At 36.0% G+C, this 26,382-nt stretch overlaps 2 protein-coding genes, 1 non-coding gene and 4 pseudogenes across 5 annotated transcripts; 1 reads left to right on the top strand and 6 right to left on the bottom strand.

The window, feature by feature from the left end:
* Window positions 1-9: 9 nt before the first annotated feature.
* LOC104718671 (putative F-box protein At4g11580) lies at window positions 10-1,974 on the bottom strand. 2 transcript variants are annotated; one of them, XM_010436463.3, is made up of 4 exons: window positions 1,632-1,974; window positions 1,324-1,527; window positions 729-1,205; window positions 10-643 (listed from the first exon to the last, which is right to left on the bottom strand). In XM_010436463.3, exons 2-4 carry the CDS (start codon window positions 1,440-1,442, stop codon window positions 118-120), a joined length of 1,122 nt encoding a protein of 373 aa, XP_010434765.2. In that variant the 5' UTR covers window positions 1,443-1,527; window positions 1,632-1,974; the 3' UTR covers window positions 10-117. The 2 variants fall into 2 exon arrangements, with proteins under 2 accessions (XP_010434765.2, XP_087339163.1); XM_087483037.1 differs by lacking the exon at window positions 1,632-1,974 and having other exon boundaries at window positions 1,324-1,566.
* A 151-nt stretch (window positions 1,975-2,125) lies between these two features.
* On the bottom strand, window positions 2,126-3,483 carry LOC104718663 (putative F-box protein At4g11580; annotated as a pseudogene). Its single transcript, XR_015573692.1, has 3 exons — window positions 3,390-3,483; window positions 2,897-3,286; window positions 2,126-2,805 (listed from the first exon to the last, which is right to left on the bottom strand). The product of XR_015573692.1 is annotated as a putative F-box protein At4g11580 (transcript).
* A 967-nt stretch (window positions 3,484-4,450) lies between these two features.
* On the bottom strand, window positions 4,451-5,514 carry LOC109126428 (putative F-box protein At4g11580 pseudogene; annotated as a pseudogene).
* Window positions 5,515-13,663: 8,149 nt separating this feature from the next.
* On the bottom strand, window positions 13,664-13,772 carry LOC147948600 (small nucleolar RNA R71). Its single transcript, XR_015586203.1, has one exon. It is a non-coding gene; the product is annotated as a small nucleolar RNA R71 (small nucleolar RNA).
* A 7,021-nt stretch (window positions 13,773-20,793) lies between these two features.
* Window positions 20,794-21,892, bottom strand: LOC104749049 (putative F-box protein At4g11580 pseudogene; annotated as a pseudogene).
* An 826-nt stretch (window positions 21,893-22,718) lies between these two features.
* Window positions 22,719-23,924, top strand: LOC104718657 (F-box protein At4g11590-like). The gene has a single exon (XM_010436438.1). It carries the CDS (start codon window positions 22,719-22,721, stop codon window positions 23,922-23,924), a length of 1,206 nt encoding a protein of 401 aa, XP_010434740.1.
* An 864-nt stretch (window positions 23,925-24,788) lies between these two features.
* LOC104749043 (putative F-box protein At4g11580 pseudogene) lies at window positions 24,789-25,834 on the bottom strand (annotated as a pseudogene).
* Window positions 25,835-26,382: the final 548 nt, after the last annotated feature.

Below are 26,382 nucleotides of genomic sequence, written 5' to 3' on the forward strand. Positions count from 1 at the left end.
GAGGAACTATGCAACAAACAAGATTCAGTCACAATCTATACTTGTGAGACAACATTCATCATATATGTTAAAAGTCTGATCATTTGTTCCAAAACGTCTACCAAGGTTTTCCATATATCAGAATTCAAATTCCTTTATCTCATCATTATGCCAATCCTCAGAGAGATACGACCAGGAGTAGCAGGGTTTGCAAATCTTGCAATCTGGTGTACATTTGATGAATTCTTCAAGCTTCTGAATGGGGGCTTGTACAAAATAGTCATCAGGCACCGTGTCAGGATCCAAAGCCAAGTATACGCAATGTGAGAGATTAAGAACTGTGAGGTTTTGGAGGCCTGTGATTAGCGATATAACTCCATCAATTGTGACGTAAGAGCATCGTAAACTCAACCTCTTGAGGTTTTGAAGGTACCGCACGATTTGCTCAACACTCTTGTCTTGCAAAAAACCCAAATATTTGAAGTTTGTAAGGTTACTGCAGTTTTCTCCCACGATTTGAAAGTCGAATGTCCCAGTACAAAGCTGATAATCTTGAGCAATGATTAGTGTTTTAAGATTCTTCCATTGACTGAACACAAACTGAAATGACTCCTTGGTTTTATAGCACCAGACCGGTAAAACAAGTTTCTCTATGTTTGGCATCCTAAAGAAAACAAAACAAAAAAAAATGAGATCCTCCTTTAACATGACTTCAGCTATGATTGATTTACATAAAAGATGAGACTTACCTCTCAGCAGCAAACATGAGATCCTCCGTTTTTACATAGGAACTGAAGTGAAAGAACAAATTCTTCGGGGCCATGCGGCTCAACTTGGTGATCTCATCCAGTAATTCCATGAGGGTTAAGTGTACGACACTATAGTCAAAAAAGAATTTGCTAATCTTAATAAAAATACTCTTAAAGCTTAGGCCTTTTGCTACTTCTTCTTCATCAACCCGGTGCTCAAAGAAGATGATTGGTCGGACTCGATCCTCAAACACCACAAAATAGGAGAAGTCCACTTGTTTGAGCTTAGTGAGGTCGACAGTGTTCCACAGAGTTTTGTTGTGAGAGGCAAGGAACCAAGAAGTACATACACGTGAAACTCCCAAGGTAAGGTCCATCAATTCGAGCTTATCGAATACAACAGCAAGTACGTCTCTGTGCAAAGTTTCCCACTTTGGAACTTCTTTTGACCTGTCTACCTTCTCCTTCACTTCACAACTACAAACAGAGTAATAAAAGGTTAAACACATTTTTAGATAGTTGAATTCTTGAACTCACATAAAAGATAGAACACAGTAGAAACAAAGTAAGAATAAGTCAAGAACCCTAAACAAACCTTGGAAACTGTTGAACAACATAATTCCTAAGAAGAAGAGTTGTCGAATTTGTCGTAAACAGAGAATTTTCAAGAAGAACCTTGAGACCGTCTGACCTAATCTCCATCGTAACTAACATTAAAAACTAAACTCTGAAATGTAAACTCTCAAACCACTTTACAAAACAGATTAATATCACTCTTGAGCAATCTGTCGAACACCTTCTATGCAAGACAAAAAAAAAGAAGAACACAAAGGTTAGATTTTTTGTTACGTTTCTATGGCTGAGTATGTTTCAAAATCTCAACTTTGTAACAGCTCAACTCACCCAATTTCATAATCAATCCAACAAGAAATCAAAAGAAGTAAAAACAAGAGATTTTTTATTTTTGTTTTCCTTCAATCCGTCGATGTGAAGAGGTCTAACCCAATTCAAGAAACTACAAACCCAATTCAGATCAGTAAGAAAGATCAATGATTCACTTAAGCTCAACAACGAGAATCACAGCTTAAGCATGAAGAAGAAGGAGAAGAGAAAAGAGAAAAACCCAAGAAGAGAGTCTTTGAATTGTTTCGAAGCCTTCTCGAAACCTCTGGTTCACATAGAGAGTCTCTTACTTTTTCTCCAAACAAGTCGATATTGTCAATATGATAATTTAGGAAATTTTCCTAAAACTGGTTAATGTATAATTTACATTTCTTTATTTTAGCTTAGGAAACTTACATTTTTGTATATTCATAATCTCCTTATTTTAGAGACTAACGTCCCTATTTCATGAACATGAACATGATTTATCAAATGAAACATAGTAACAACACACATCTTGTAATGACAGTGTTTTATATACTGTATACTGTATATAGTATAATTAATAAGAGCCTGCTACATTACATATTAGATCATAATCTTAGATCATAATTTTTTGGTTTTGGGAAAACATGAGCTAAGGCTTTTCAAAATCTCAGAAACCAAGTTCTTTTATCTCATCATTACGCCAATGCTTCTCGTAATAAGCATCTGAACCTAATATGCGAGACCGATCTTCGCATAACCTACAGCCGACTTCCGAACACATGATTAATGTGTCAATCTTCGGAGTGGCGGTTTTTATGAAACTCTCCTCAAATAACGAATCCTTCAATGAGGTTTTGAACATACAATGCGAGAGGTTGAGGATCGTTAGGTTTTGAAGGTACGTGATGAGTAAGGAAACTTCTTGAGTAGAGTCGATGACACAACATCTCATACTCACTCTCTTGAGCTTTGGGAGGTAACACACAATTCCCTCAGCTATATATGGGTCGACGTGACCCGACAGTTTTAGGTTGGTGAGGTTTGTACAGTTTTCTCCGATGAATCGAAACTCGACTATCCCCTTGCTGTAGAAGTGTGTAGAGATGATTAATGTGTGAAGGTTCTTCCATTGACTGAATGCAAATTTATATGAACTCTCACGTAAATTGCACCACTGAGGTAAGACAAGTTTCTGATGTTTGGCATCCTGAAAAATCAAGAATTATGAGAAAGAGAGAGGAGGCAGATCCCTTTTCGGTTTCTTGGTATTCAAAATTCAAGGAGTATATGAGATTTACCTCTCAGAAGCAATGATGAGATCCTCATCTTCTACAAAGGAATAGAAGTTGAAGAACAAATTTGTCGGAACTGTACCACTGAATTTGGTAACTCTAATCAAAATTTTCCTCATATTGTGTAGACCTTCTTCTTCTACGTTTACATATTGGGATTTGAGCCGCGAGTTTTTTACTCGAGGATGCTTGAACTCGACGAGTTTGGGATTGGCGAGGTTGATTGTTTTCCATAGAGATTTTTGGTGAGCGGCAAGGAACCAAGTGACACAGACGCGTGATGCTCCGACGGTAATATCCACTACATTGAGCTTCTCGAAAATCTTGGCTAAAATATCGCTATCCATATTCTCCCAGCTTGGAACTTTTCTTGATCTCATGAACATCACACCATAGCTACAAAAGTGAGAAAGAAAATAATACATTTATTTAGATAGACTATGAATTAGTATATTCTTAAATTTTTAAAATTACATAAATAGAGGAAGAATAAAAAAACATTGAACTAAGGACAGATTTTATAGAGAGTGTCCATCTTTGGATTCTTCTTGCACCATCTAATCTCTCCATATCCTCTATAAGAAAATGAAAAAAAAAAACTATTAGATGTTTTGGAGGACTAAAGAAAAAGAAGAAGAAAACAATGAATTTATATGAAGAAACCTTTATGGACAATACGTAACACAATAAGTAGGTTTGAATATGTGTACCAAAGGTTCAATAATAAGTCGCATAACATATCATATGCATGCCCATAAATTTATAATTACATAAACCTAATTCTTTGTCGTCGTCCTTTGACAAAGTGATGATTTTTTGTTTGCAGATTTTCCAAAAAGTCAAAACTGGAAAAAAAAGTTTGATAGTACACATGTTCCCTCATCCACTAGTTTAAACGTTTGAAGTTAAAGCTCTCAACTATTTTACACAAATCATATATGGTGTAAGAGCATTGCATTGATACCTAGACATAAAAAACCTTTAGCCATAGTATTTCGTCTACTCTCTTCACAAAGCTTTTTCCACCTACCTCTTTAATTCCAAATTATGCTCTTTGAAAACGTTAAGACAAACTAATCTATATCTCCGTCTTTGGTGCAATTTCGCTTTTACTTTAGGACAAACGCAATGAAGCTAGCACCAACTGAAAGAATTGACCAAGGGATATCAAAAGCAACTAATAATTACATTTAAGGCCTTACAATGAAAAAGATCATCGAACGTGAAAATCAAGTTGATTTTGTTCCTGAAGGCTTGCCTAAAGAGTACACGTATGTCGTCAATCAAATTGAAGGCCGTGACACTCATCCGAGATTATGTCAATTGCTAAACTTTGCCTAATTTCCAATGATAAACGTCACATTCATTTGAAAATCATAGAGGTTAACAAAAAGAAAAGGTGGGAAAAACAGAGAGGAAAACAAAATTTGACTTAAAATAAAAAAGAGACTGAATGAATGAAGCATATCATATATCAAATGAAACAATATTTAAGATAGATGTTGTGAAAACAGAATCCAATAACTTATCAAAACACATTAACAAAACTTTTCGAACTTTTCAAAATTCAAGTTCCTTTATCTCATCATTTCGCCAATACTTCTCGAAATAAGTATTCCACCCAAACAGTCTAGGTCGCTCTTTTTGGCAAATTCTGCAATTATTTCTGGAGCACATGATAAGTTTTTCAAGCTTCTGATGAGTGGCAGCTTGTACAATATGATTTCTCGTGATATAACTATTGGACAAGTATCGGCAATGTGTCAGGTTAAGGATCGTGAGGTTTCCCAGACCTCTGATTAGCGAGATAACATCTTCAACATAGACCTCAGAGCATTGTAAACTCAACCTCTTCAGGCTCTGGAGGTAACGCACGATTTGCACAGTATCGTAATTTTCCAAATAACCCATAAGTTTCAAGTTGTTGAGGTTACTGCAGTTCCTTCCCAGGACTCGAATCTGGAATGAACACCAGATAAATTCATTATGAGCCATGATCAGTGTGTTAAGATTCTTCCACTGACTAAACGCAAACCTAAATGACTCCACCTCATTATACAGTGACAATGAAACTGGTAAAGCAAGTTTCTCTATGTTTGGCATCCTGGAAAACAAAAAAAAAAAACACATATGAGCTATATATACATATATTTGCTTTAATTATTTAGTTATAAAGATGAGATTTACCTCTCAGCAACAAACATGAGATCCTCCTTTTGTAAATAGGAATTAAAGTTAAAGAACAAATTCCGCGGGGACGTGCGGCTCAACTTAGTGATCTCAATCAATAGATCCCTGAGTTTTATACCTTCTACTTTATAAAAGTTAAAAAAGAACTTGTCGATCTTAATTATGAAATTACTAAAGCTTAGGGCTTCTTCTACTTCATCGTCAACCCGGTATTTATAGAAGACGTTTTTTCCCTTGTGTTTTAGCTTGGTGAGGTCGATGGTATTCCACAGAGTTCTGTCGTTGTTGTGGGAGACAAGGAACCAATAGATGCATACACGCGAAGCTCCCATGGTAATGTCCATTATGTCGAGCTTATCGAAGACAATGGCAAGTATGTTTCTATCTAGAGTTGACCATTCTGAATCTTCTCTTGAGCTGTTTGCCTTCTCCATCACGTTGCAACTACATACGTACATAAAACAGCAGCTTTAAAACATTTTAGATAAAAATACCTTCAATTCTTAAATCCACGTAAAAGCTTGAACAAGCGAAATAGAGAATAACATCTATAAATAATAAAAAGCATTATTTATGAAGAAAGCCTTACATTTGCATAAATTTAATAAAAAAATAAAAAACTTAGTCCTAATATTTCATAGACATTCCAAATTTCCAAGTTCAGAAGCATAGGTTATAGAGTACGTTCTAGTTTCTTTGACGGGAAAATATATATACAGACATTCCAAATATATATATATTTTCACTTTGTTATTTCTTATTTCTTTTAGTCAATGTAGAAAATTTCCAAGTTTGACTTTCCATCTATCGACACGCTAAATTTCAATAATTCCATTTTACTTCAAGGGTTGATTTGATTAATGCTTCTACATAATAAGAGTTGGGGTCCGACACTCAGATAATATGATTTATTAATTAATTTGTAAATTAAGGAGACAAGTTTACTTCAAGGGTTGATTTGATTAATCTATATATAGATGTACATTTCGGATTCTACCCTTTAAGTTTTACTTATTTAAGTTTTTATTTACAACATTAACTCCTAAAAAATTCCATAAATAATATTGCAGAGAAAATCAAATACTAAACTTTCTTAAATCGATCAACATTTTTTACATTTATTGCCATAAAATCTTAACAATATCTATACATTCCAATTTTTCCAAAAACAGCTCTACCCATTAAAGTTTTAATCCCATAAAATCACAAAAACTATTTTTAGAGATTTTGTTTGTATAGACTTTATATAGAAATTTTTGCTTTACATATTTTGATTGTAAAATGTATATTTAGTCATCTACATTACTTGATTTGAGGTACTTCGGAGTTGATTCCTCAGATTTCTCACATTATAATAAATAAATCTAAGTAATTATCCCGTGGTGTTTCTATAAATTGAAGTACATTTGGTGTCCTTTAAGTTATACTTATTTACAAAGTTAATCATTAAAAAATTGCACATACAAACAGAATCAATTAGATTCCTAAAATGTTTCTACAAATTTGGTTTATAATTTCCTAAAATAATTTATATATTAAGAAATTTATTACACTTAATAACATATGCCAAAAATATCTATACAATATTTTCTTCTTTTAAAAACTCTAATTGTATTCAGTAATAACTATATTGTTTCATATGAACAATTAAAACTTTAATGGTTATTAATATGCTGATAAAAAATGCAAAAATAATTATTTCACGCGTTAAATCTAATAAATTGGAGTATTTATAATATAAATTAATATGCGGTATACTGCATAATAACTTTTATGGATATAATTATTTCACGGGTTAAATCTAAACAACTTTAAACTTATGGATTAAATTTAAAAACACTAAAATTTTAAAAATATAATAATGTAAAAATAATTCTTTCACGGGTTAAATCTAAAAAAGCAGTAAAAATTTCTATTTTTATAACCATAAGAAATTTGATACGCTACAAATGTAACATTAGTATAAATAAAACTAAATAATTGTCACGTGTCTGCGGTATATAATTGATCAAATTTTATAATTAACAATTAAAGTACAATTATACAATCTTGAACACTAAACAAAAGAAACAAAATTAAAATTTAATTTTTTTATTGTAAAAATATTGTCCCGTGGTGTACCGCGGTTTAAAATCTATATTAAAATTTTTGAAGTACAATTTGGTTTATGCCCTTTAAGTTTTACTTATTTAACTTGTTTTTTACAATATTAACCCTTAAAATAATTCCATAAATAACATTGCAGAGAAACTCAAATACTAAACTTTCTTAAATTGACCAACATTTGTTACATTTATTGCCATAAAATCTTAACAACATCTATACATTCCGATTTTTCCAAAAATAACTCTACCCATTAAAGTTTTAACCTATTAAATCTCCAAAACTATTTTTATGGATGCTAGAATCTCTCAAATTTAAATGAAATACAACAAATTTTCCATCACAAAAGTTTACAATCTCCATAATTATATTAATATTAATAAATTTTCTAAATCGAAAATCCAATTATAAATTGTCACATTAAATATGTTGAAAACCCCCATATAATTTGGTTTATTTTTTATTTTTTGAGGAATTACCAAAAAATTAAAATTCTATTAATTATCATAAACTATATATATTGACATGGAAAAATTATAAACTATAAAAATATGCCAATTTGGGAAAAAAAATTAACATAACTAAACTTGATAAAAAAACTTATTTTGATTATTTTCTTTTTACGCAAAAACTTATTTTGATTTTGGTAAGACGGGTTGGCATTAATCCCATATAGGGAGTTAAGTGGAATTGTTTTTTTTTTTCTTAAAGACTTTTAGATGTGTACCAGGAGATAAATATATTACTAGACTATACATATACCACACGGGTTAAAACCTTGAAAACATTACAAAAATTCTATACTTTGAATACTTATATCAAATACCTGTAAAATTTTATATTTTAAAAATTAATAAATCTATAATAAAATAAAAAATAAATATAATATAAATTTAAAATTTTTAAAATTAAAAATATTGTCCCGCGGTGTACCGCAGGTTAAATCCTAGTCTATATTAATATTTTTTAAGTACATTTTGTGTTATGCCCTTTTAGTTGTAGTTATTTAAAATTTTATTTACAATCTTAACCCCTAGAAAATTTCCTAAAATAACAATTACATCAGATTTGTTTCCTAAATATTTTACATTCCATTCATACTAGAAATATAACAAACTGCAATCAATATTTTATGGAAATAGAAGCTATACAATATTAATGACACTTCTATTATTTTTTGAAGATATTATATCTCTAAATTCTTTGCAAACAAAGAAAACAACAACTTAATTCCTATTTTGTTTTTCAAAACATGTTAGCTTCGATTCTTAATGTAGATAAAAATGTTAATATAGATGAAAACTTTGATTCTCATTTTTTAAAATTATATTTTTGATATATATATAAACTTAATAAAAGCTTAACATTCCCCTGGACAAGCTGTCACCAATTAAGCTGTAGATCCACCAGGGTTCAAAAGGTGGGGAGCTGCAGATCCACAAGCTTGTCCTGTGGGAGGTTGTTAAAGGGTGGGGACCAGGGTTCGAGGAACGTCTGGTGACCAATAACCTACTGGTGGATTTGGATGTCCACAGTGAGGGGTTAGGATCGATGCCCTGCAGGGCCAGTCTATGGGGGCAACTAGCAGTGAGGCTAGTGGGGTCCACGGAACGGGTTGTCACATAAAAAAAGCTGTCACCAATTGACGTGCAGATCAATTGGTGGCAACTTGTCCTGTGGGAAGGTTTTTAAAGGGTGAGGACCAGGGTTCGAGGAACGCCTGACGCACCAATAACCTGCTGGTGGATTGGGATATCCACAGTGATGGGTTAGGATCGATGCCCTGCAGGGCCAGCTTGGGGTCTGTTGGGGCGGCTAGCAGTGAGGCTAGTGGGCTAGCAGTGAGGCTAGTGGGGTCCACGGGACGGGTTGTTACAGACTTTCTTGTTTCTTGTCTTCCAAATGTACCACATCACCCAAGGGAACATTTTCAAATTCTGATCGAGTGCGCCAAAATCTCTACCTCGCCCAGTAGGGAAGATGAAGGGAACACCATGGATTTTCAACAAAGCCCACACTTTGGGCTTCAAGGGACAATCTTCTTGGGCTCAGCTTTCTTTGACCCAAATATTAGTTTTTCTTTGTTAGACCCCTAGCTTCTTTCTCTGGCCCAGTAGACTGCCTTGAATTTCTCCCACGTTGCTCATTGCTTGGTGATCTTGTTCTTTTGCTCGATGGGGACTGAGACGACACTGATGTATGCTACTCCGCTGGACGATGAATGATAGGAATCACCTGCTCCGAGAATGTTTTTTCCTGGCTATCATCGGAATCCACAACTCTATCACGCTCTACTTCCATCAGGTCCTCGCCAAGGAGATTTTCATTCTCAAGAAGACCATCAAGGATCATCTCCTTCTCCAGCTCATGCATCATTTGCATGCCTTCTTTAATAATTTCTCTATCGGATACATCATCTCCCTTGATGAGGTTCTCCTAGTCAGAGGGGATCGATTTGTTTCCTTGAATCACACCAGTTTTGTTTATAATCCTAATTTGGTTTTCTTCCACTTCCCAATCTGAGAGAACTAGTTCCTCCTCCACCAGGTTACCGGCGATTGCGATATCAGCAGGATCTGCCAAATTTACGATCTGGTTCTATCCTTCAGAGAGCAAGAGCATAGTTAGGTTATGTTGGAGCTGCGGCAGTTGGGTATCTTTTGCTCCGCCGTCACCACCAGTACCCAAACAAGATCCAAATTCAAAGTTCGCCGAAATTAAGTTAAAGGTCCTCCTGTTCCTCACCTTCATCCCCCTCCACCAGGTGTTCTTCCTTGCTCTCCACCATATTCCCTTTGCCTTTGACAACAGCAGTTGTCAAGGGGTGGTTTCTTATTGACCAGCTTGATTGGTGGCGAAGAGGTCTACGGAAACTATGTCGGTGCTCTCTGATTGGCTCTTCCATAAGAGGAGACCTGATTCGGAGAGGTGATTCTCTTCTACGAGGTTTGTCCCTTGACTACATAAACCCTTGTTTCTCCTTGGACAAGCTGTTCCCAGTGCTTACTACGGTTTGCTCCTCTTACTGCCTCTTTTTGCTTTTCCTTTGACCACGAAGAAGATTGGATGGATGTCTATCTACTAATGGAGGAGTGTTTCATCTTCTCTGTCCCATCGCATTGCAAGATAGGATGTGTTTGCTCACAAAATCAAGATATATCTTGAGACTCATACAAGATCCTTCTCACAGGGCGATTGGAAGATGGGTTCTTCTGCTGGTAGGAGTGATTTGTTTCGTCTCGAGGGGGCTATGCGTCATATCAGTGTTCATTGTTTCTTCCTACCGCTCATCTCTCTTCTCTCCCACGGACCACATCGCGGTGGTGTCTTTCATGAGGATGAGCTGAAGGTTTCTCCTCCTCAGATCTCCGAGCATTGTAAGGGTCAACAACCACTCGCCTGTCTCTGCTGAGATGATTTTGGTGCTCATTGAGCTGAGGACAGTCTTGCTCTTCATGCGATATCATCTTGCAAAAGAAGCAGTATCGGTGCAGCTTCTCATAGGTTAGAGAGACCCAAACTTCTTTTTAAATTTCAGGGATTTAGTGACGTTTACGGTGAATTGAACCCTTTTTCCGTTGTGTCAACTTCTATCACCCGACCAACAACAGCTCCAATTCCCCTACATGCTTCTTCCACCCAGCATTGTAGAGGCATGTTGCAAACCATCACCCAGAAGTGAACAGAGCTCAAGAGATCCTCTTGGAAATTGAGCTTCCATCTCTCCACAGAGAATGTCCATTTATTAAAATGACATGGTCTTTTCTTGAGAACTTTTTGCAGGTCGTTCTCTATTTTGAAGTTGATGTGGAATCTTCCATTCCCCAAGTCAAAACCACAGACCCTTCCATCTACATCCTAGATCCCAGCACTTGGCATATGGCCAAAAACGCTTCCATACTTCTTCTAGTGGTATGAAAAACTCGCCCTATCAGAGTGATAAGGAACCTATTGAGCAGGGAGGTGATAACATCATTATTTTACACATATTAGCTATAGTTTTCATATGCATTTAGGAAGAGTTTGATGAGATTTTAGGTATAAAATGTCTATTATCAAGTATTTCAGGTTTCAACAAGGTTTTACAGGTTTAATAGCTATTTGGACCAAAAAGGAAAGAAAATACGTTTTAGGAAAGTTTCAGAGCTTTACAGTACGGGAAACTTTTGGAGAGGTTAAAGAACTTAAAATATGTCATGTTTGGTGTCTATGGAAAGCTGAAAGAGTCATATTTCTCCTCGAAGTGGAACTAAGTCTATCCATTCATCCATCAGAACGTTATGCCCGATTTACCAGGACGTGCTATAAACCGACATAAGAAGAACCGACTTAACGATGGGCTTTTGTTCAAGGCCTGACCACCGACCACCACGGCGGCCCAGTCCAAGCCTCCTCCACGGTCCATAAGCCTATTTCGCCGCTTCTTATCCTGCACTTAAGAAGAGAAGACGTTTCTACCCTTACAAAACCCTAACCCTAAACAAAACCCTATAAATACTCTTAAGACCTAGGGTTTTCAGGGTGTGTTTCCTTTGTGCCTCTAAGATCTTCATCCACGCCACCAGCAGCCGACCTAGAGACGACCAGAGAATCCTCTACCACCGTCGAAGCTAGTCCTCTCTCACCTCCTCTTAGAAGCCATCACCGAAGACACCAAATCTCTCTTTCTACTCTTTCTAGCTCTTTCATACTATCTTTGCTTTGGGATCAAGTTACTTTTGTGACAAATAGAGAAGTTTACTTTGAACCCCCTTTTGTTTATTGATTCACTTTTGATGCTATACTTTATAATATCAATGTTTTTTCTTAGCATCATGAGCGAGTAGTTTACTTTGTTGGGTTCTATGGGGTGATTCAAGGGGAATTCATAGGTTCGCTTCTATTAGGTTGTTAGATATTATTTTCGGTTTTATATTAGAGTTCTTTTGGGACATCTTTATCTTAATGCTTATGCTTGGATTGATCACCAAGCACTGATCTAGAGAACGGGAGCGCTAACCGTGTTATCCTACTTCTCCGAACTAGTGTTATACCGAAGCCTTGCTCGTAACCTGCGTAAGTTGAGTTGTGAGGTTTGGTGAATGTATCAAACTTGTTTAGCTAGCTGGTTGACATCCGACGTTGCCTGCAAAAGTTGAGTAACGGAGTGTGAAGACTTTAGACTTTCATTCTATGAGATTCATTAGTGTTTCGTAGTTGAGAACCTAAACCGAAAATTAGTATTTACTTATTAGATCTTACACTTAATATTGCTTAAAACCATGAAAACCCTAAGATGACTCCCAAAATGCCCAACGCCTTAGTCTTATAGTTTTAAACCCTTTTTATTTTCTTGCAATAGTTATTAGGAAAACCAAAATTCCAATCTCTTCTTTAGTCTTAGCCATAGTTCTTTCTCTTTTAATTCAGTTTGTGTTTGCTATTACTCTCTGTGAGATCGATCCTAAAATACTACAATTGATTAACTGTGCACTTTCAGTCGTCATGTAGTCTTTTCAGGTAAAAGATTTGGAGTGAAATTCTACACACATCAAAGCTTTTTGGCGCCGTTGCCGGGGAGTAACTAGGTGCCCATTGAATTTGATAAGAACTCTCGTCTAAGATACTTTGAAATTTTTCTTTTAAATCTTTCAATTTTAGTTTTAATTTTCTTGTTTTTGATAACCTCTATTTTCCCTTTTAGTTTCTGTTTTTGGATTTTGTAGTGCATGACTAGGAGCCAACCCTCCGGAACCGTATCTCCAATTCAAGACATTGATCGACTAGAACGTGAAATCATGAAACTTCGAAGACAACAACTTATGGCCGAAGAAAGGAACCAGGACCAAGGTTTCCTTAACCTCGACCAACCGCTGATACCTCCTGCCCTTGACGAGCAAGGAGAACCAATTCTCGCACAAGGTGGCAACCCCAACCTTGTAGCCGCTGATCCGCAACTCGACCCTGAAGTTGGCCGAGACAACTTACAAGCTCCTTGTGATGCTAATCCTCTAGGCAAGGGAGACAACCTCGATGTTCCTCCTCACCAGCCTGCTCTCGTCATTAATCCACCACTTCCTCAAGCTGGCGGAAGACAACCTGCTTATGTGCACCCTCTAAGACGTGCCACACCTAACCTTACCATAGCCGATTATGATGCTCCTAACCAATTCGTTCAAGACCGCGCTGTTATCCGTATCATTCATCCTCCAAGACGTGACTACGAGATTAAACCTCAAATTATTGGTTTGGTGAAACAAAATCAGTTCCATGGCCTTACTACCGAACATCCGATGGACCACATTGATCTTTTTGAAGAAATCTGCTCTACAACAAGAACCAATGGAGTTCCCGAAGATTACTTGAAGTGTAAGCTTTTTCCTTTCTCTCTAGCCGACAAGGCTCATAGATGGTTAAAGTCTCTACCACCTGGATCGCTCACTAGCTGGGAAGGATGCAAGTCAGCCTTTCTTAGCCACTTCTACACCAAGTCAAGATCCAACTCTCTTCGCAACAAGCTGCAAAGTTTTTAACAAGGACCGGTCAAAAAAATTTATGAAGCATGGGAACGTTTCAAGGACTATGAACGTGACTGCCCCCATCATGGTTTCGCTCAAGGTAACCTCTTAAGTACCTTCTATAGAGGATTACACCCTAAGTATCAACTTTCACTCGACACAGCCAGCAACGGAGATTTCACCACTAAAACAGTTCAAGAAGGAAGAGCTCTCATCGACAACCTTGCCGCAAGTAGTAGCAACACTTGCACCGATTTTGATAGAACCATCCGTTCTAGCAATTCTGATGCTAAGGAGATTGCCGACCTCAAGAACATGATGAACCAACTTCTAAGAAGCCAACAAAGTGGAGTAAACTCTTGTGAGATTATTAACAATGGAAACATGGAGCCTTTCCAAGAAGATTCTTATGACCAAGAAGAAGAAGTCAACTATGTTGGTGCTCAAGGATACTACCAAAACCGTGGGTACAACAACAACTTCAACAACAATTTTAGAAATACTTCTAACCTTTCTTATAGGAACCCTAATGTGGAGAATCCCCAAGATCAGAACTATCCTCAGCAAGCTAACCGCTTTCAAGGAAACAACTTTGGTGGAAACAACAACAACAACTTTCAGCCGAGACCTCAATTCAACACAACAAGCCGCCTTTCCAATCCAGACCAGCCCAGGCGCCTACCACTCAAGCTGATGCTAATACCGACACAAAGATGCAAGAACTCCTTGTTGCTTTTCAAAAGCAATCAAGAGATATCAACTCAAGGATGGATAACATCTATACCGAACTGAATGGGAAGTTTGAAAGCATTTCTATCCATGTCAAGAAGCTTGAAACTCAAGTTGCTCAAACCGCTAATGCCGTTCCACGCCACGCCAAGAGAATCCTAAAGGATTTTGCAATGCTATCTCAGCCATACCAGCCCTTGACTGCCGTGAAGCCAAGCCTATGGTACCACTCTTTGACTATTATGAGGATGTCATTCGCATGACATGTCCATTTGATAAAGAAACCGCAAGCCACTACCCCTTAAGGAGACTACCTAAAGCTGAAGACCCATGACGTTTTGTTTGCTCATGCTCCATAACTGGCATTGAATTCTCTAACTCTCTTTGTGATTCTGGTGCTAATGTTAATGTTATGTCAAGAAGTGTAGCCGATACACTAGGATTGCGAGACATATCTCCATCCAACCTCAGTCTAGTCTTTGGAGACTCATCACAAAAGGTTCCCGACGGATTTTTTCGAGACCTACAACTTGTAGTAGGATACTGCATAGTTCCTACCGACTTTCACATCCTAGATATGGAAGACAAGACCGAGAGACCATTGATTTTAGGAAGACCGAGAGACCATTGTATTCAACTTGACATTTTAAGTGATTTGTGTGAAATTTACAAATTCTATGTTATTCAATCATGGATTTTAAAAAGTCTATTAAAATATACTGTTATTGAACTGATGATTTAAAAATCTACTTTAAAATCCACTGTTATTCAAAACAGTTTTGTGGATTAGGATTTTAATAATTTTTAGGATTCTGGAGGATTCTGGAGGATTTGTTTAGTTAAAAATATAGAAATCCAAATCCCATGGTTTTAGGTGGGATTTGAAAGAATTTTACAGAAAATCATATGAACTTCCCTAAAATCTATCAAAATTTAAAATTTCCTAAATCCCATCAAATTCTCCAAAATCATGGTTTGAATACATCCCCCTAAGTCTGGGGGAGTTGATAACATCATTATTTTACTTATATTAGCTATAGTTTTCATATGCATTTAGGAAGAGTTTGATGAGATTTTAGGCATAAAATGTCTATTATCAAGTATTTCAGGTTTCAACAAGGTTTTACAGGTTTAATAGCTATTTGGACAAAAAAGGAAAGAAAATACGTTTTAGGAAAGTTTCAGAGCTTTATAGTACGGGCAACTTTTGGAGAGCTTCAAGAACTCAAAATATCTCATGTTTGGTGTCTATGGAAAGCTGGAAGAGTCATCTTTCTCCTCGAAGTGGAACCAAGTCAATCCATTCATCCATCCGAAATTCATCCAACCGACTTAACGATGGGCTTTTGTTCAAGGCCTGACCACCGACCATCACGGCGGCCCAGTCCAAGCCTCCTCCACGGTCCATAAGCCTATTTCGCCGCCTCTTATCCTGCACTTAAGAAGAGAAGACGTTTCTACACTTACAAAACCCTAACCCTAAACAAAACCCTATAAATACTCTTAAGACCTAGGGTTTTCAGGGTGTGCTTCCTTTGTGCCTCTAAGATCTTCATCCACGCCACCAGCAGCCGACCTAGAGATGACCAGAGACTCCTCTACCGCCGTCGAAGCTCGTCCTCTCTCACCTCCTCTTAGAAGCCATCGCCAAAGACACCAAATCTCTCTTTCTACTTTTTCTAGCTCTTTCATACTATCTTTGCTTTGGGATCAAGTTACTTTTGTGACAAATAGAGAAGTTTACTTTTAACCCCCTTTTGTTTATTGATTCACTTTTGATGCTATACTTTATAATATCATTGTTGTTTCTTAGCATCATGAGCGAGTAGTTTAATTTGTTGGGTTCTATGGGATGATTCAAGGGGAATTCATAGGTTCGCTTCTATTAGGTTGTTAGATCTTATTTTCGGTTTTATATTAGAGTTCTTTTGGGACATCTTTATCTTAATGCTTATGCTTGGATTGATCACCAAGCACTGATCTAGAGAATGGGAGCGCTAACCGTGTTATCCTACTTCTCCGAACTAGTGTTATACCGAAGCCTTGCTCGTAACCTGCGTAAGTTGAGTTGCGAGGTTTGGTGAATGTATCGAACTTGTTTAGCTAGCTGGTTGACATGCGACGTTGCCTACGAAAGTTGAGTAACGGAGTGTGAAGACTTTAGACTTTCATTCTATGAGAATAGCTTGTTAGTTCATTAGTGTTTCGTAGTTGATAACCTAAACCGAAAATTAGTATTTACTTATTAGATCTTACACTTAATATTGCTTAAAACCATGAAAACCCTAAGATGACTCCCAAAACGCCCAACGCCTTAGTCTTATAGTTTTAAAACCTTTTTATTTTCTTGCAATAGTTATTAGGAAAACCAAAACCCCAATCTCTTCTTTAGTCTTAGCCATAGTTCTTTCTCTTTTAATTCAATTTGTGTTTGCTATTACTCTATGTGGGATCGATCCTAAAATACTACAATTGATTAACTGTGCACTTTTAGTCATCGTGTAGTCTTTTCAGGTAAAAGATTTGGAGTGAAATTCTACACACATTAGGAGGCATTGTCCAAAGCTGGGCGTCGGACTGGCTCATCATCTTCTGAGGAAGTAGTATCCCTGGTGGCTTGACCATTCCGGTTAGAGTTCTTCATTTCTTGAGTGAGTGAACAAAGAGGAAAGCAGGGAACAAAAAATCGCCACTAAAGAGAGCCACATAACTTTTTTGAATACATAGCAAGAGCAGAGAACCGAGTTGAAAAGATTGCAGGGTGCAGAAAATCAAAAGCATAAGAAAGGAGAGTCACAAGAGGAAAAGTATTTGAGGAGGATTAGACAATGAGAAAAAGGTGAGAAGGGGAGCAGAAATGTCGTGTGGATCTGTCGGGGACGAGGAGCACCATTGCTTTGTCCATTGGAAACTTTGAACATTACTTGAAAAGGAAAGAAAGGGTGGATGAGATCTATTCCAATTTGAAAACATAACACCTTTTAGTCATCTTGGACTCCGGTGCCTGAGAGCGTTTTTTCACATAGCGAAAACAATGTTATGGGCTCTCCTTCATATTTTTTTTACAGCTATCATCACATCATATAATAAAAAGAATTTTGATTTTTTTTACATGTCTTACAATTCAGATTTTTGAAAACGAAAACATTACATTTAAAGGATTGATAGTGGGGATGTATCCAGTGGTTAAGTCATCTTGACTCCATCTTTTCCATTAGAGTTCGATTCCACTAAATTGTGTTATGCCACATAGTAGGAATTTTGCTATTGATTGTGGTTTGTCAATTTAAAAATGTCAAAAAGAAAAAATCAGGGGATTGATAATTTTACAATTATTGTTATATCTGCGTATCCCGCTGAAACCTTTTAATCCGATTTGAGGAGAAGTAACTGAAAAGCTTTGTGAGTACAAACCTAGTATATGAGAAGTTTGATCGTAAGTGTAAGTGTGTAACAAATGTACAGGACACATAATTCTAATCGTCATGTATGAATGGTGTGCATTGAAAGTGTGAATCTTCTATATTCAGAAATACATTATTTACAAATTGTACATATACAAGTGTATACACAACTAGATAAGGACCCGCCCGATGTACAGGTTTAAAGTTTTGTAAATAAAATTAAATTTAATAAAAATATATTAAAATTTGTTTTATATTATTTATAAATTTTAATTTTGCTATAATATATTGATTTTATATCCATTTACAAATTTTTTATTTATGTTACCATTAAAAGCGTATTTTTTAACACCTAAATATACTCTATATTACAAATATACTTTTTAGCACCACCTAGAAAATGTCTGTATGAACACATTAAGCCAACTATTTTGTCTTTTTACTTTCACTTTTGCATAGTTTTTTTAATTAATAAAATTATTGGCTCAAAAAACATTTCGAATTAAAAATATATTACATAATATACTAATCAATGATGTATCATCACAATAGTGTATGACCAACCATGGAGAGAGCCTCGGCTCCGCCTTCCTCCCTTATGGAGAGAATTTTGCGTCCAGCCTCCTCCACCATAGAGAACACCATGGCTCCACCTTCCTGTTTTGGGGAGATAACCTTGCGTCCAACCTTCTCCACCTTCCTCCCTTGGGGAGATAACCTTGCATCCCAACCTCCTCCACCATAAAGAGAACTTCGGCTCTGCCCTCCTCATGTGTGGAGAGAACATGTTCACTTCTTTTAGCTATCTCAAAATGGTTTGCTCCAAAAATCAATGAAACTAAAGACCCTTTCTAACATCACAAAATCTTTTGATAGTAACTAATGTTAAATTTTCCAATATATTCGTGGAAGTGCCTTTGACACACCATGATGTAGCTCAAATAACATTTTGAAATAAAAAATATATTACATAGTATACTAATCAATGATGTATCATCACAATAATGTATGATCACCATGGAGAAAACCTCGGCTCCGCCCTCCTCCCTTATAGAAAGAACCTTCTGTCCAACCTCCTCCACCATGGAGAGAACTTTGGCTCTACCTTCCTCCCTTGGGGAGATAAACTTGCGTCCAACTTCCTCCACCTTCCTCCCTTGGGGAGATAACCTTGTGTCCAACCTTCTCCACCATAAAGAGAACATTGGCTCTGCTCCGACAACCAATGAAAGTAAAAACAATTTTCTAACTTCACAAAATCTTTTGATAGTAGCTAATGTTTAATTTTCCAATGTCTTCGTGGAAGTTTCTTTGAAACACCATGATATAGCCTCTGTCTCTGTAGCGTCCCAACCGCCACCTTGCTTAGTGAGCCCATGTCCACTCTCAGACCATGGGCCCACCTTCTATAATAATCTGTCCCGTTGACCCCACTAGCCCACTGCTAGCTTGCAGCTCAATTGGTGACAGCTTGTCCTGTATGGTGGAGAAGGTTGGACAAAAGGTTATCTCCCCAAGGGAGGGAGGTGGAGGAGGTTGGACGCAAGGTTATCTCCCTAAGGGAGGAAGGTACAGCCAAGGTTCTCTCCATGGTGGACGAGGTTGGACGCAAGGTTCTCTCATTTCTCTTTTGGGAGGTTTTAAAAATTTGTTTACCGACCCTACAAATCAACAAATGATCATTTCCTGTGTTTTGTCCTCACTCGCACAGTTCCGACAATCACTTCCAGAAAGGTCACCTATCATAAAGTTTTCTCAAGACCCTTGACCGAAAATATAAGTGCATTTTGGTGACATAGGTGGCCAAATCAATTCTTTTAAACCTTTCCGCAAACCAGGGTGTCACAGTCTTCGAACTCCTATGGATCGATCAACAACGATTTATGTGTTTTCCAATCTATCTATCTATGTTTGTTGTAAGCTTGTGTTTAATTTGCCTATTTTATCCACCTATTATGTTGATGAGCTTCTACTTGTTATCTCCCTTTGGGATTGAATGAATAATGGTAACAATTATGTTTGCAAAAAAAAGAGTTTATGACCAACCAATCAAGGTTGAGAAATCAGAAGAAAATTATTTTGACATAATTTAAGAAATAATAGAAAATTAGAAATACGGTAATATGTGAATCCCAAATAATTCAAAGATTAAAATATAAATTAAACAAAACAATATAAAAATACTACAATAAATTCTAAAATACAGTATTAGGAAACGAAGACGCATATATTAATCGTTTTTTGGGTCAACATATTAATCTTACATATTCGTAACTGAGAAAGGAAAAAGTAGGAGAAAATTATGGTTTAAAAAAATAAGAAAAATTTACCATCCCATTAAAAAAATTTCCCAATTAAACAAAGTTGAAAGCAATGTTTTTGAATAAATTATTTCATTAGATGAAAAATATGAGACGATTGACGTTTATATAGAAGTGAGTATTTTCAAAATTTAGAATTAATAATTAATTGTATATTTTCCTTATTCCCTATTTCTAGTTTTTGTAGAATTAATAACTTAAAATTAAAAATAAGTAATATTATAATTTTGAATTTTATGAAATATATAATATATATATTATATATATAATCTCCTCATAATTATTTTACAAAATTTTGTAATTTTTTATATTTTTGTAATTTTTGATAATTATCTTTTTATATTATTAATATATTTTTTAATAAATATTTGTTTTTGTTATAATCAAATTCTTCCTATTAAATATTAACTTTTACACATGTCAAAATCTTCTTTATATAATAAGATTACAGAAATAAATTGAAAGCTTCAACACAATAGGAACAGAAAACTATATATTTTAAAGTTATCTTTGAGTAAAAAATTTAAAATTTAAAATTTAAAATTTAAAATTTAAAATTTAAAATTTAAAATTTAAAATTTAAAATTTAAACTAAAAAAAATAAACGCACATTACATACTAAACCATGCATCAGCACTAAACACTTCTTCTCATATATTTCATAATTGAAGTTCCTTTATCTCGTCGTTCCGCCAATCCTCAGCGAGATACGACCAGGAGTAACGACATCTATCTTTGCAAATCATACAATCTTGAGGACAACTGATAAAATTTTCAAGCTTCTGAGTGGCAGCGGGTATTACAAAATTTTCTGTAGATTTTTCGATAGGAAGAAAACTAAACGAGTTTTTGCAATGTGAAACGTTAAGAATCGTCAGGTTTCGAAGGCCGGTAATTAGCTTGTTAACTACCTCCATACTAATCAAAGAGCATCGCAAACTCAACCTCCTGAGGCTTTGGAGGTAACGCACTATTTCGCTGGTATTGTATTCTGCCAAATAACCCAAATATTTTAAGTTGGTTAGGTTACTACAGCTCTCTCCCACAGCGTGAAACCTAAATATCCCGGTGAAAGTGTGTTCATGGGCGATGATCAATGTTTTCAGATTTTTCCATTGACTGAAAGCAAACTGCAATGAATTCTCGGTTTGATAGGACCAGATTGGTAAAGCAAGTTTCTCTATATTTGGCATCCTGAGAAACAAAATCACAAGAAATAAAAATAAAAACGTATGAGAGGCACACCATGCATGCAAGAAAATCTGATTAGATGATTGATGAGATTTACCTCTCAGCAGCGAATTTCAGACCTGTTTCTTGTATATAGGAATTGAAGTGAAAGAACAAAGTCTTCGGGGCCATGCGGCTCAATTTGGTGATCTCAATCAATAGAGTCATGAGACTTATGCCACCTTCTACTTCAAAAAAGTCATGAAAGAACCTGGAGATGATCTTAGACAAAAGATTCTTATGAAGGCCTCCATCGTTGTCAACCTAGTGCTTGTAAAAGAAGATTGGTCGTACTTTACTCTTAAAGACAAAACTGTTGGAAACATCTAATTCTTGGAGCTTGGTGAGGTCGACGGTGTTCCACAAAGCTCTTTTGTGAGAGGCAAGGAACCAAGAGATGCAGACACGTGAAACTCTCATGGTAATGTCCATCAAGTTGAGCCTATTGAAGATAAGTTCAAGTATGTCTCTGTTTGCATCTGCCCATTTTGAAACTTCTCCTAAGCTCTCTACCTTCTCCATCACGTTACAACTACATACAAAGGGAAAAAAAGGTGAAGAAAAAAATGTTGAAATCATTGTTGATAGATGGATTCTTGAATTTACATAAAGCTTGAATAAGAGAAATAGAGTACTTTTCATTATCAAACAAAAGAAGAATATGTCAATGGTTAACATACAGAAACAAAACATTGTAGTGTCTTACAAAATAATGCTACTTATTTACAACACCAAAACTGCATCTCTACGTACTTAAAACCAAAAATATGTCAACGATCTTTAACTTAATTTTGTGTTTAAGAAAAAATACAAAAACAAAAACAAAACCAAAGAAGCTATGTTAGGGAAAAAAGATTCGAATAGTCAGTTCTTGTAAGCACTTAATATTCGGTCGTGATTTGAGGTTCAATTATAAGCAAAATACCTAGCTACTTAGAAAAAAGTATTTTAAAAACTTTTTCTACAAAAACAGTAAACAAACAGAACAACCAGCCAAAGCGAAAGCATCATAAAAAAACAATATAATCAAACAAAAAAAAAAATAGTAGTAATAAGTCATAATCTATAGCAAGGTGATAGACGTAGAAGAACTACCTTGCTTAGGTCATTTTCGTGGCGACTGGCGAGTGCTGGGTAAGAGGAAATTTTGTTTTGTGAAAAAGTTAACTAGGGTTTTGTTTTTTTTCAATTTAGTTAAAAATTAAAATACCAAAAATATCCCACGCTTGCGAGTTTATTGGACTATATGGGCCTGTTGCCTCTCTATTTCAACTTATATAGAACTTAAGAACATCAAGGGAGACTTAGAGATATTTAGGGTTTCTCTAAACAAGAGTGAGCGGGGGTCAGGATCATGGCGACAAGTCAATCGAAGAAGAGTAAAACTGAGAACAATTCTGCTGAAATCTTGAAAGAGATGAACATCGATGATGTTCCTGTGGAACTAGCGATGGATATATTTATAAGACTGCCTTTGAAATCCGTAGCTAGGTGTCTCCTACTCTCTAAGTTTTGGACCGGAGTGATACGGAGTCGAGATTTCATCACGTCGTTCCAGGTTAGGTACTCTTCCATGATGCAGCCTCGTCTACTGGTCGCGTTTATTGACTTCGATAGAAAACGGAACTGCGAAGTTTGGCACTTCTTCTCGCTGTCTACATCATCATCAACGTCTTATCTATCACGTGTTACATGTCCGTTTCCAGAGTCTGCCTACCATTCTCATTATGTCAATGGTTTGATAAACCTAGGATATGGTCTACATAAATGCATAGTTAACCCTAGCACCGGTACATCCATAGCTATACCTAGAGTCGAAACCAGCAGTACGGTCGCACATAGTTTTTTCGGGTACGATCCGGTTAATGATGAGTACAAACTATTGGTGTTGTGCATGAAGGAAAAATTGCAACATCGTCCTGGCCCTCCTGGTGATCGAACTCGAGTATTACAACTATCATCTGAACATCAAGTAGTCACATTGGGAGATAAAAACAAACCATGGAGAATGATTGATTATAGAACTCCTCATGGTCCTGTGCTTAACAGTGTGTGCATAGATGGAGTTCTGTTTTATCTTGCTTATACGGGCGATGATTTGTTGCAGTTGAGCTTAATGAGATTCGATTTGGGGTCGGAAAAGTTGGATCTTTTTACTAGTGTATCCGCGGATTTTCCAACTGCGTTTCTATATCTTTCAACTTTGATTAGCTACAAGGGGAAAGTAGCTTTAGCCACTACCACAGGGACGGATTTGAAAGTGTGGGTTTTGGATCAGCAAGCCGAGAATCTAGGATGGTTGAAGGAAAGTTTTAGTATCAAAATTCGGAAGAAGTGGAAACAATATGATCTGAGAGTTATCAGAGGCACAACTCATAGAGGTGAGTTAATTTTGGCACCACGGTTCTATTATAATGAGTTTTATGTTTTCCTTTACAATCCAGACACGAATAGTCTTAGAGGAATCAAGGTTAAATTACACGGAGACTACAAGTTCAAGCATCGGGAGACAAAAGCAGTGGTTTTTTCGGATTATGTAGAGAGTGTTAGGTTGTTGTAAGGAAGACACTTTCATGCTTTCATACCTCTAGACTATAGTATTTGAAATGTTTTCTTATAATATAACGAGAGTGTAACCCATCTATCGGTTTTTTTAGTGAATCTTAAGCATAACAATATTTCCACTGGCCAAATGGAATGAATATAGTATTTGAAATGAAGGGATCCGGGATAAAACATCAATAATTCTTTTCGTAAAAAATAATGTGTCGTCTCAAATATGTTAGGTCCACCTTCGCAGACCTTGCAATCGTTTCCTGAACATATGATAAATTTCTCAAGCTTTTGAGTGGCAGCATTGCAGCAACTTGAACAAGATTGTCATCATGTATCCTTTTAGAATTGAAGTCCAACTCTTTGAAATGTGACAGGTTAAGAATGGTGAGGTTTTTAAGACATGTGATTAGTGATAAAATTGCTGTCATGGTGACGGTAGAGCATCACAAACTATGGTATTAATTACGTAGATTTGCTCATGATAGTTAAACATATAGTACTGAACTATGTGATATTATTCAGTTTTAACAGTTAAGATCTTCTCCTCATTTAAACTTTCACGACGTTTGAGAGTTCTCTCTACGTTAAGTTTAATGCATCAAGTTGATTTCCTTCTTGAAGACTTGCCCAATGAGTACCAAAGTCGTTGATAGAATTGTAGGGTGCCGTGACACTCCTCTGTGATTATGTGTGTCAATGTTGCCTAAATCAAATGCTGAAAAACTCTATACGATCCAGTTCATATTAAATGAAGCATATTATGATATGATCTATCAAATGGAAGAACAACACATAAGTAAACGGAGGTTGAGAAATAGATTCCGATAACTTTTTCAAATTAGACACATCAAGAAACCTTTTCAAAATTTCAGAATTCAAGTTCTTTTATCTCGTCGTTTCGCCAATTCTTCCTGTAAAAATTATGCTCCCCGGAAGGTCGATCTTCGCAAACTGAACAATCATCTTCTGCACATGTGATAAGTTTGTCAAGCTTCTGAGTGGCAGCTTGTACAACATCATTTATCATAAGATACCAGCCCAAGATTACGCAATGTGTCAAGTTAAGGATAGCGAGGTTTCGAAGACCTCTGATTAGCAGGAGAACTCCTTCAACATCGATCAAAGAGCATCGCAAACTCAACCTAGTGAGGCTCTGGAGGTAATGTACGATTGTTTCAGCATCGTCGTTTCCCAAATCACCCATAAGTTTCAAGTTGTTGAGGTTACTGCAGCTCTCTCCCACAATTCGAATCTCGAATGAGAACCAGGTAAATTCATTATAAGCCATGACCAGTGTTTTAAGATTCTTCCACTGACTAAACGCAAACCTAAATGAGTTCTTCTCATTACGCAGTGACAATGGAACTGGTAAAGCAAGTTTCTCTATGTTTGGCATCCTGGAAAACAAAAAAAAAAACACATATGAGCTATAGATATATATATATATATATATATATATGGTTTATTATTTAGCTATAAAGATGAGATTTACCTCTCAGCAACAAACATGAGATCCTCCTTTTGTAAATAGGAATTAAAGTTAAAGAACACATTACGTGGAGCCGTGCGGCTCAACTTAGTGATCTCAACAATTAGATTCTTGAGTTTTATGCGTTTTACTCTACGAAAGTTAAAGAAGAACCGGCTCATCTTAATTGAAAGATTACTAAAGCTTAGGGCTTCTTTGTCGACCCGGTATTTGTAGAGGACATTTTTTCCCTTGTGTTTGAGCCTCGTGAGGTCGATGGTTTCCCACAGTAATTTGTTGTGAGAGACAAGGAACCAATGGATGCATACACGTGAAGCTCCCATGGTAATGTCCATCATGTCAAGCTTATCGAAGATAGTGGCAAGTATGTTTCTATCTAGAGTTGACCATTTTGAATCTTCTCTTGAGCTGTTTGCCTTCCGCATCACGTTGCAACTACATACATATTAAAAAAAATAGAGAAAAAAAAGATCAAAAGACATTTTAGATTGATAGATTCTTGAATCCAAGTAAACGCTTGAAGAAGATCTATTGAAAAAAAAAAAAAAAAAAAAAGAGTGATTTCTTACGCTAGCATATCCACAAGGACATAACGGTAGTCCTAACTCCTAAATTTAACCCCTCGAAATAAAAAACCTAGTCCTAACTATTTAATTTGTAGACATTCCAAATTTCCAAGTTCAGAAGCATAACTTTTTAGTTGTTTAACGGCAAGTAAATATATTTTTTTAAAAATTGTTAGTTTTCTTTTTCCTTTAGTTATTGTAGACACTTTCTTTAAGTTGGATTTTCCATTTATTGACAATCACATTGCTAAATTTCAGTAGTTCCATTTTCTTGGTGGTAGCCACTAGTAAAATTGTAATGTATAGTTACAAAAAGTTTTGTAGTTATAACCGGTTATGCTTAGCAAAAATAAATTTTTTATAGATTTGAGACCATAAAAAAGATTGTAACTATTTTGTCGTCACAA

Source organism: Camelina sativa, chromosome 2 (genome assembly GCF_030686135.1).
Source record: "Camelina sativa cultivar CO46 ecotype springtype chromosome 2, ASM3068613v1".
In the NCBI taxonomy this organism is placed as follows: domain Eukaryota; kingdom Viridiplantae; phylum Streptophyta; class Magnoliopsida; order Brassicales; family Brassicaceae; genus Camelina; species Camelina sativa.

What these genes read in the sequence shown, in the direction of transcription:
- LOC104718671 (XM_010436463.3), bottom strand. Translation starts at nt 1,442, where the DNA reads ATGTTAGTTACGATGGAGATTAGGTCAGACGGTCTCAAGGTTCTTCTT. An exon ending in GTTGTTCAACAGTTTCCAAG is followed by an intron (nt 1,206 to 1,323) that starts GTTTGTTTAGGG and finishes CTCTGTTTGTAG; the next exon opens with TTGTGAAGTGAAGGAGAAGG. An exon ending in CTCATGTTTGCTGCTGAGAG is followed by an intron (nt 644 to 728) that starts GTAAGTCTCATC and finishes TGTTTTCTTTAG; the next exon opens with GATGCCAAACATAGAGAAAC.
- LOC104718657 (XM_010436438.1), top strand. Translation starts at nt 22,719, where the DNA reads ATGGCGACAAGTCAATCGAAGAAGAGTAAAACTGAGAACAATTCTGCT.